Here is a 10,794-nt window from a genome sequence, read left to right on the forward strand (position 1 = left end):
ACAATTAATTTTATTGAAAGCAAAATTGACTTCAGTCAAAGCGAAATTGAATTTTATTGAAGAAAAAAAAAATTGTTGTCCGATTCATATTGAAATGACTTGTGTGCAGCTCCAAAATAAGGTTTCTCTGAAATCATTTTTCCTCTCTAAACTTTTTTTGCCTCTTCAAATTTCAGATGTCTCCCTCGAAATTGAGTAATACTGCCGAAAGTGCTGAGATATCTAGCGAAGAGGAGGAACTAGCATCAGACGCAAAACTGGAGGCAGTTTCTAATATCGGGCGTTCTTCTGGAGGAAAGGAACCCCTTCATCGTGTAGACTTTTACCTGCCAAGTGTAGGACTTTTGATAAGTTGTCAGCAAATCCATTTCATTCAGCCAAAAGAGTCCTCGGTCTCAGAATCTGTGGTCACTGTTGGTCTGTCAAAAGTTTGTGATCAGAACAAAGTACACGGCAAGTACCCATTTTTACATTCCCGCACGGACTTAGTTTTGAATGTTGGTCCGGCGCATTCCAGTGTCTCAAAAGCCCCCGATATTGTGATATCAAGCACCTGTGATAAATCAGACCTCGTTGATTCATCATACATGAACAGTCTATTCTCTCGTTCCTCCGAGGTCTTATCGTTAAATCAAGGAACATCAGTGTCTTCAAGCTCGGTATTGTCGAAGAAAGACTCTTCTATTGTGCGAAGCAGCTCTGAAAAAGACTTGGTCATGAACATCAAACAGTCCCATTCCGAGACAACATTGCGTAACTTGAAGTTCAGTTTCAGCTCAGTTGCATCCACAGCTATCTCCATTCCTTCGTCTCCATTTTCAAGGTTCGCTCGAGGTGTTCAAAGCCTGAGCTCGAATTTGGACCCACGAAAATTGAAAGCCTCGACGCAAGAAAAAGTCAGTCCGGTACTCTCTCCCGATGAAGTTGTTCAGAATCAGGTCCTTATAGAGAAATGGGTGCGACACAATTGCCGAAGCAAACTTATTGCCTTGTAAATTTGATGTTCAGTGAGTAAATGTGATTCCTACGTGCTTTTAGTACTTAGACCGTAGAACTTTCCTGCCGCTTAATAGTTGCCGTAAAGGTTTGCAAAAACGTTGTTGCAACGTTTTTGTTGTCCAACCTTTTCGGGGAACCATTGAGGACTGGATTAATTTTCTTGTGAAATGTAAAATTCAGAGTTCCTGAAAATGGTGTTGTTTTCATATACCTAATCTAATCTTCACAAGCATCTATCGATCTGTGAAGCTTCCGAATGAGAAAGCTCTCTAATAAAGAAATTCAGTCAAATGTTATTCAATTCTGTAACTACATGCAAACGTGACATTCACATGAAATTGGAAAGTTTTTTGAGGTGTGTGATATCCCTTTCTTTAGATTGAAAAAAGTGCAATGGTGTTTTTGCAACATTGGGTATCCCGGGACCTTAATTGTCCGAAGTAGGTGACTAATAAATTGAAAACAGTTAATCAGTTGTAACTTTAAATTAATCCAAAGGAAGGTTACGACTCTCCGATGAAGGAAGTTTGAAACCGTAAATCTTAGAATCTATTTTTTTAAACCTGGTTAGTTTCGTTCCTTTTTTGTCTGACTCCCACATCCATGTCATTTTTTTAATGAGCTGGATTAATTTTTGTTTCATTTGTAAATTTTTATCGTAGATCATCACGATCTATCATTGAATCCTGCCAAAGCAGCTGTAATCCGGTTTTTGCATTTAATTGTGTGTTTTCAATCCTACAGCGAGCATGAAAAGCCATTCTATTTGTTCGTGGAGGAAAAATAATCAAGCTTAAATTTGGATTTTTTTTTTTTTTTTTTTTTTTTTTTTTTTTTGCGACTATCCAAAGGAACAAAAGACCTTAGTTGAAAGAGGCAAAATTTTTTGTTCAGTGATTTTTGTAGGGTCAAAAAATTCGATCTCTGAAATTTTGTCCTAAAACTGTCTCTAACACGCCAAATAATGTGATGTAAATGGTTCACTACAGCCCCCAAAGGTGTAAAATTGTATTAAATTCCAGCAATTTTATGCCCTGAACGTGAAAATTTAGAATTTAAAATATATTTTGCTCTAAACTTTGTTTTTTGAATTAGAAACGTCAAACCACCTTAACTTGGTTTTGTTTTGAATGGAGTCCTTTTTGCTCTAATATCTGTAACTTGAATTTTAGTATTGGTGGACTAAATTTACTCTCCTTTAGATGGTCCCATTTATTCATTCTCATTTTTTTTAATTTAGAGGGTTTATCGTTTCCTCACCTTATCAAACCATAATTTACGCTTAGAATTTTTTGGTTGTTAATGCACTTGTGAGGAGCTGTTGTAGATGTATTGTGCGTTATGGAAAAACTTGAAATGGAAATTTTACCCCCTTTTTAAGGAAGGGGATGGGTCATTTTCATTCTGACCTGGGATCATCTCCTTTTTTTCTGCTGTCAGATTTAGTTGTTTTATTTTTTTTCTTGCTTCAAATCTGTGTGTTTCCTCGCAATGTTTTGATTTTCCTCTCGTTGAAATAATATCATTATTTTTTCTGATAGCTGAGATTTTTGGAATACATTATTCAACTAAGTGGTCACTCACATGACATGCTTGAAATATCGTTTCGTATCCCTTGTAGGTAACATCAGTGACTTTCATCCTCTGGTTATTATAAAATCCAAGATGCTGCATGAATCGTCAGTATCAGGGGAAGATGGGGGGAGGTCCAAATCAAGTCTTGTCATTAGCTCTCATAAAACTGCGTTTTGTTTTTGGTAAATTTCGCTGCTGTCTTGCTGGTCTAATCAAAGTTATTGGAGCGTCCATTGATTAAAACCATTGTTTTGTACGGCAGTTTTTTAAGAAACACAATTTCTGAAGTTAGTGCATGTAATAGCAGAGCTGCCTAATAGAAGAAAAGATCTTGATAAACATATTATTTATTCTCGTCAAACACTGTTTGCTGTTGTTCCAAAAAGACGATATTTTTGTATCCAAATTTTACTCTAGTTTACAAAAGCTTGCATTTATTCTGAATTCCAACCACAAATATTTGAATCACTGAAGTCAGCTCCTTAGATCTGATTTCTCTGTTTACTTTTTAAGAGAGTTCTCCAAGAATGGTGTAACTTTTTTTGCCTGTTCAAACGTTATTAAATCATCAACAAATTGAAGGTGACACTTCTATTCATATATTTACACAAAAATTTGATAGATAAAATGTAATTTCTATCACACTATCCCCTCCACAATAATTTTATAAAAAAAAATCATATTCCTGTCCTCACAGTCTACTATGCGTTACCTTGTAGAGTTTTTATTTAGAGTGAATATTTTTTTCTCCATGCTTATTTATTTCTTCGTACATTAAAGTTGCTTTCACAATGCTCTCTGGCACTGTGCAATGTCCAACCATCACAGTCCCTAAACCTCCCAAAGCAGCACTCCCTGAAAATTGTTGAAAAATGTCTTATTCTAATGTATTTGTGATTGAAAAATTATACGAAAGATCAAATAATGACTTCCTTCTTGTTATAATGACTATTACAACTGCCAAATTTGCACTACTATTTACTATTACTTTCCTGGTTAATTAAACTTCAGACGTCAAAATAGATGAATCATATTATGTATTCTCACAATGGGTCAGTTGTGTTAGTCATAGAATTGTGCTCCACATAATTATTAAAACTTGTAGAGCAGAGAAAGGCAATAACATTAGTGAGAATGCCACTATTCCAGCCAACAGAGATCATCATACGTATAAAACGTGAATGGTTATTATCATTCTTAAGGTCTGTGTACTCTTGATTTCTCTGACTGAATTAATATTAAGAGTTAGGCACTTGTCAAAACAAGGCATTCAATTTTATCAATGATGTACAGATAGATCAATGTGAATCTGTGCTTCACTGATCATTACGTTCAAGGTGGAAGGAACAATTGTATACTTCGATGCCAAAAATGTTGTGTTGTTCCAAGGGTAATTCCTCCATTCATATTGAATATTGAAATGAGTGTTCGGAAAATTTTCTCACGTTTGCATGTGCAGAGGGTTCAACCATCAAAAGACAATTCTCTAACTAATCCAACAAGCCATTACAGTCTATTAAGCACAAAACTTTCAAGGCCCCTCCTGTTTATCAGTGCAACGTCTGGTACATGTATCTTCTGCTTAATAAACTGATTAGACTAACTGATCTGATGAACCGAAAATCAATCATACTTTCCTATGCAAATATTTCTATTTTTCCCTCCTTTTTTTTCTAAAATCAAAGAAAGCAACGAAAGCATCAAAGTTGAAACCATCGAAAAAGTAACAATTGCTCAGAGCTCATTTGTTTTTCCATACAAATTTTTGTAAGAACATTCATTTTTAAATCTTAGTGTTTGTTTGTTTTTTTTTTTTTTTTTTTTGGAGAATTTTTTTTATCTCCGAGTAGACCTCTTTTGCCAATTCAATCTCAATTTTTTAATCAAGGAATCAGGAGCTTTGCATGTTTAAAGAAGTTTCAATGAGATTTTTCATTTCGAAAATTCTGCTAACTAGAGATTTGACAAGAAACAAATTTTACCCATCGGATGTTTCTAGTCTTTCTTTCTTAACCCTTTGCTCCCTACAAGTGTTTCAAGCCGACGTGAGCAGCCAAACATGGATCGCACCTCCCACCCCTTTTCTTATGTAACTTTATTTGTTTCCTCTCATGTATTTATTCTAAAAATCTAGAATTTCTGTACAAATGATAAACTAAATCATAAAAATTGGATCAGTGCAGCTTTTGTTAGTTTTGGCATTGCAACTTTTATCATTACTTTGTAAGCCAAATCTCCATTATTTTTTATCCAGTTTTAAATCTTCTTGTCAATTGTATTTAGTTTGATGATGAATGAAATTTACCTTTGGCGGAAAGAGATATGGGTCTAACTATCTATAATATTGGTCAGTCCTCTTAAGATAAAAATGCAATTAATGTACAAATGAAGACTTATCAACAGTAGCAGGCTGATTGTAAGGTGCTGAAAAGTCATGAATTGAGTTTGACATGGCATTTCATTCCGAGCATTAAGAGCAACATGTTCAAGGCCACTAACATAAGAGAAGTGTATATAACGTTCGAAAAATAGCGTTAGTAGTATGTTCTCCCGCCGCTGTCAGAAATAAAATTATGAATAACTCGAAATTGACTTTTAGCCCCTAGCCCATCATCAATGATGATAAGTCTTTGTGTATTTTTAAAAAACTTGGAACATGAATATTCGTCCACGATTTCCGCAAAATCTTTATTTTATCTCATCTATCAAAGTTATATCAGATGCATTTACTTTCAGTACAACTCTTTTTCGTATCATTCCTGATGAACTTCTAGTGCATTACCTGAAGGAAATACACTATTTTTTACCTATTTTTCCGTCTCCATTTAATTCATTGTCCGAAAACTTTTGGATCCGATAAAGCTCTCTTGAAGGTGAAGAATCATCTTTAGACATGTATACGTATGTACCCTCATTTGTATCTTCGTGGGTTTTTTTCCGGTAAATTACTTAACTCTTTTTGAAACTATAATTGTTACTTGAAGCGATATCCAACCGGTGACTTTTTAGATCATTTGACTTGTTTTGTTCTCCCAAACATTATTTTTACACAATTTAGTCTGATTTTCTTAGTTATCGTTATAGTTGTTCCAATAATTCTGTATAAAAATACATATCGTTGGAACATAGGTTTTTTATATGTAATTTTGTATCATTCTATACTCGCGCTTGTACAATTTTGTTTGCTCCGCATTTTCATGCAGTCTATTAACTGTAGCTTTATGCTATTGTTTAGTCTGTTTTAGTTACCCTTTGAAATAATGTATCTTCTTTTATTATTTTCTTTAGCTGGCTAGTTTTGGTGCTCTCTGGGGCTTAGCCTTGATAGCTGTAGTTGAATAAGTATTATTTATTCTAAAAAAGAGTCGCCAATCGCTATCACACAATATTGCACAAGATTTTATGACCTTCTTATCTTTTTACATATAAATCAATAGTTTAAAAGAAAGTCCTATGCAAGTATTAGGGGATGAGGAAAACTGCATCAAATTATTATATGTGTTTCATTATAGTTTTCCGTCACTCTTTGTAGGCAAGACCTGGGTAGTTATATCAGAAAAACAAGTGCTTTGTAGTTTTGTAACTTCTTCTGTTGTTATTGTTGTTCTTTAATGTGCTTTTAGACTAATATTTAATTTTGGTAATCGGCACTTCTGAACCGTAACTTTGATCAAACTTTAAAGCAAATTATAGTTTACATTTAGTCCAAATCCATTCTCATAGCTTATTGAAAAATTAATATACTGTGCATTATGTTGTCCTTTTGATTTTATTTGTTTTTTATTTTATACACCATTCAAAAATGGGATCATAATCATCCCTAAACAATTTGTTTTTATATTCTTTTCCAACCTATACGCTGGACTGAGATGTTTTCTTGTACTTATTATGGGGTGATGAAGTTATTTTCATGTTAAGTTGGGAGTAGCACTTAAAATAAAATGACTAGTAAGGCAACAACAGGTTAAATTTTATGCTTAGGATCAGATCGGAAATTTAAGGCATATCTATTGATTTCCTTGGCTTCAAAATCCCGCAAACGTCCTATTTTAAATGGTTTCATGGAGAAAATTTCGATTTTTCCAATGGTAAATCTAGATTAGCACATGGATTTTCAAGATAGACAATTTTGAGGATTATCACAACTTATGTTAGTTTGGAGAAGTTCTGAAGCTGGGGGATCTTCCAGAAACGCCTTAAAATTCCAAAAAAAAAACAACAAAATTTGGATCGATTCAAGCAGAATCGGTACCTGTAACTGTGTTTCAATTTGCCTAATTTCTTTTCTTGTTTTAATTTATTTTCAGAAAATATACGCAACACAGCGCCTTGAAACTTTTTGTGAATTTTCCCCAGATGTATAGAATACACTCTCAAAATTTCAAGGCGGAATGTAGCTTAATTTTCTTGCAATAACATAAATCATGATTGGAAACGCGGCACTGTTATATGTAAATAAACTAATTGTGGTTAATGCCGTTCATTTTATATTCTGAGGAAGGAATAAATAATCGAAGCAGTTAATTAGTAGTGAAAAGGTAAATAGAGAGAGAAGAAGAAGATGGAAGATGTATTCACATACATTAAATCGCGTATCTAAGCAGATTTTATTCTCCAAGTATTGGCTTTTATCCATAATTGGCTCTTGCCATGAAAAGCCAGCAAAAATTCACCGGGGTGCTTGAATCTATATGTTAGGGATTTTTCAGTTAATGTATTCTATTTTATGACAATATTTGTATCGTTGGCTACAATAGTTACTCTTAAGCGCCTCAGGTTTTCTTTTTGCTTCAATATACACTTAGACTTGCCTGACAGAATTTGTACTCTCTGTAATTTTACTGTCTGAATTGAAGTGTAATGTATTGCTTTGCCTTCAGGAATGTATGAATTTTAAATACTACAGCGCTACAGGTTTGCTAAGTATTTTTTTAGACTTAGCAACCGTCTTTTTGAAACCTAGAATATTAGTTTTTGTCTTTCAAAAGGTAAAACTAGCCAATAAACAAGGTATGGCCTCAAGTATTATGCTACATGTTTCTGTTTTAAATTTAAAAGTAAAAATTGATGCACCAGCATTGAGATAGAATCTTTTCGGAATCGAATCTTCTTACAGAGGAAATAAAGTTTGTCATTTTAATATTCATCAAATTAATTAAAAAAGAAGTATGCTTTATCTTTTCTTTCATTTGGAGCATTTGTTTTTTGCAATTACCAATATCTAGCCTAGTTGAATTTGAATTTTTAATGCTCTCTCCGTTGAATGGTCATGGAATATCGACAAAACTACAGGAACGTGTATCTTGGTTTGGGACGCTGCTGACTTCCTTGTGCTTTATTTTCTATATGAAAACATACTCAACATAATTTCTGAAAACTTTCCCGATTTTTTTCTTCTGTTTGAAAAATATTCTGTGAAAATTACAAGAAAGAGTGCTGGTTTGTCCTCTATAGATAAAAAAAAAATGAAAAAGGAGATTTTGAAACTTTGCAATTTGCAAGCCTGCAGTTTCACCGTCGATATGTCCGGCACTGCTGAAACATAAAACTCAGCCTAAATGTACATTAACTTTGCATCAGCGAATGTCCTCGTAATTGATGCAAATAAATCAACCTAATTAAAGTCATTATTATAAAATATTGTAATAATGCAAATCTAGAACTTTGTGAAGGCATCATACTTCTTGTCTCCCATCATGGAAGGGGAAAAAAAATAAAAATCAACGGGAAAAAATGTCATTCTCTAATTTTTTCTCTGTTTGATGTGAGTTACTTTACAATCAGAAATTTCATCTTCCTATCATCAAATATTTACAATTTTACACATTTAGTCAACCTGTTAAATTCGGTGTTTATCAATTATAATGAGCTTAACTAGAAATAGAACCAATTCAGCTAAAAAGTTAACAGATAACATTAATAACAAGAACTTACTTGAACTACTACTGTGTTCTGATTAGATGCCCTCGTCTCTCTGCATAAGTACGCTTTAAAATTAAAATCAGGTTTTTGCCTTGAAAAATGGTTTTATTCTTTAGGTGCATTATTGTATTTTTCAGAAATTACAGCTCATATTTCTTAGTAATTTTATTTTGTACAGATTTTTGCGATGGACTAAGGGAAGAAGAGGAGGGGAAGGGGATGCCACCTTGTCTCTCACAAAAAATTTAAGAAAATTTCCAAATTTTTTTAGAGGGATGTGGTGTACCTTCCTTGTGTTTCTGCATCGAAACATTTCTGGTTGTATGTTTTGGAAACCTTAATTACAAACTACAATGCAGATCCTAATTTCTCATTAATCATACAATTAATGTAATTTTCGAGTTACTCTTCGTAACTCAGCATTTACGTTCTGACTTGTATAATCATAGTTTGTAGGGTTTAGCCCTACCATTGTTTAGTTATCATTTTTGCCTCCACACCAGTTTTTGTTGATTCTGATAAATAGAATTAATTTTTTTATTAGATTCTGTTCAAAATATGCACTTTTGATCTATCTTCATGACTATGTTTCAAGTTGCATTCCATTAAACTTAGGTCAGCTGTGAAATTTGTTATGATCCCTCATCTTACCCAGTGATTTCAGGTACAATTCTTCATCCTCCACACAAAAGAGCGTATCTTGTCTGCACTGTTTCAGTATCGCTGCAAACTTATTTTTTTTTCATCGGAGAACCATCACACAATTAGTCCGAAAATTTCAGAGTCTATTCACATGAGGATAAGAAAAATCGGTAAAAATGTGAGGAAAATTCATGTGGCAATAAATATCAAAACAACGCCACCAAGATATGCTCTTTCGTGCAGGAGACAAAAAAGTGAGCAAAGTAGCGGGGTTTTTCTCAATGGAATAAATTTTTTTCCTTAATTATTTTCCTTGATCTCAAAAATTTGCTGAAAATAGTGATCTTTCCTCGCTAAAGACATTTCTTTTTCCTCTAAATTGTAACTATTTGCAAATGTCTTGTAATTTTTATCATTAATTTTGTTTCATTTTTCTTTGTAATCGAACAATAGTTTTAGATTTCAAGATTTGCCCGGTGCTCCAACAAACCCCATCGTTTTTTGCCATCTGGTTGGTACCTTATGAATCTATCCATGAGTACAGAAGTTTACTGCACCTAAGAGTAGCTTATTTTATGTAATTCTAGTCCTGTAATAACAGTTTCTGAAATAAATACGATCATGTTATTTAACGGTCTTGTGTATTTTATTCCCAACAGTCGTGCTTTACCCGACTCAATTTATTGATAAAACCATCCAAAAAAGTTTCAGTTGGATACCATATTGATAGTGCTCAACATAAAAAAAATACTTTGACTGCATAGTTCAGCATAGTGGTCTTGAAGCAAAAAAAGTGCGACAGAGATGTACCCAAAAACGGTTTGCAGGGGGTGAGTCTATGGTATGTGTGAACTTAAAATCGTGAAAAATCAAAATCTTGGCTGATCCTGATTTCGAAATCTCACAATTTGAAATTTTCATGGTAAATGCAAGTTTTCTACTCATTTTGATCAGTTTCTTTGATTTATTTGTCCATTGATTTGGTGTTGATCGGTTCACGTATTTATTTTTCGTTCGATTTATGTCGATCGAATACATACTCTCTCGTTACATGCACACTACCAATCATGCTCTTTTTTTGTAACTGAACAATTCGCCTTCTGCCGCGTCTGCAGCAATTGTTGTTACGAATATGTTGTGCGTGCTGATTTTACTACATTACATAGTCGATCTTTTGAAGGCGTTTTATGTGCGCATGTAGCGCTATCTGTCGGAGAACTACAGAATAGAGATTGAATGAATCGCTCAATTCCTGTTTGGTTTGTTCTTCGACGGATCGCGCCACTTGCGCACATAAAACGCCTTCAAAAGATCGACTATGTAATGTAGTAAAATCAGCACGCACAACACATTCGTAACAACAATTGCTGCAGACGCAGCAGAAGGCGAATTGTTCAGTTACAAAAAAGAGCATGATTGGTAGTGTGCATGTTACCAGTGAGTATGTATTCGATCGACATGAATCGAACGAAAAATAAATACGTGAACCAATCAACACCAATTCAATGGACAAATAAATTGAAGAAACTGATCAAAATGAGTAGAAAACTTGCATTTACTATGAAAATTTCAAATTGCGAGATCACAAATTAGGATCAGCCAAGCTTTTAATTTTTCGCGATTTTGAGTCCACATAGACTCACCCCCTGCACACCG

General features: G+C 33.8%; 1 protein-coding gene across 1 annotated transcript in view; it reads left to right on the top strand.

The window, feature by feature from the left end:
• The window catches only part of sp3 (phosphatidylinositide phosphatase spermathreecae), a 32,435-nt gene extending 22,665 nt beyond the window's left edge, over positions 1-9,770 (top strand). Inside the window, exon 16 of the mRNA XM_072303461.1 lies at positions 177-9,770. Coding sequence (XP_072159562.1) covers positions 177-995 — 819 coding nt within the window. The 3' untranslated portion in view covers positions 996-9,770. The remainder of the gene's footprint in view (positions 1-176) is intronic.
• The last annotated feature ends 1,024 nt before the right edge of the window (positions 9,771-10,794 follow it).

The sequence above is a fragment of the Bemisia tabaci genome, chromosome 8 (genome assembly GCF_918797505.1).
Source record: "Bemisia tabaci chromosome 8, PGI_BMITA_v3".
In the NCBI taxonomy this organism is placed as follows: Eukaryota; Metazoa; Arthropoda; class Insecta; order Hemiptera; family Aleyrodidae; genus Bemisia; species Bemisia tabaci.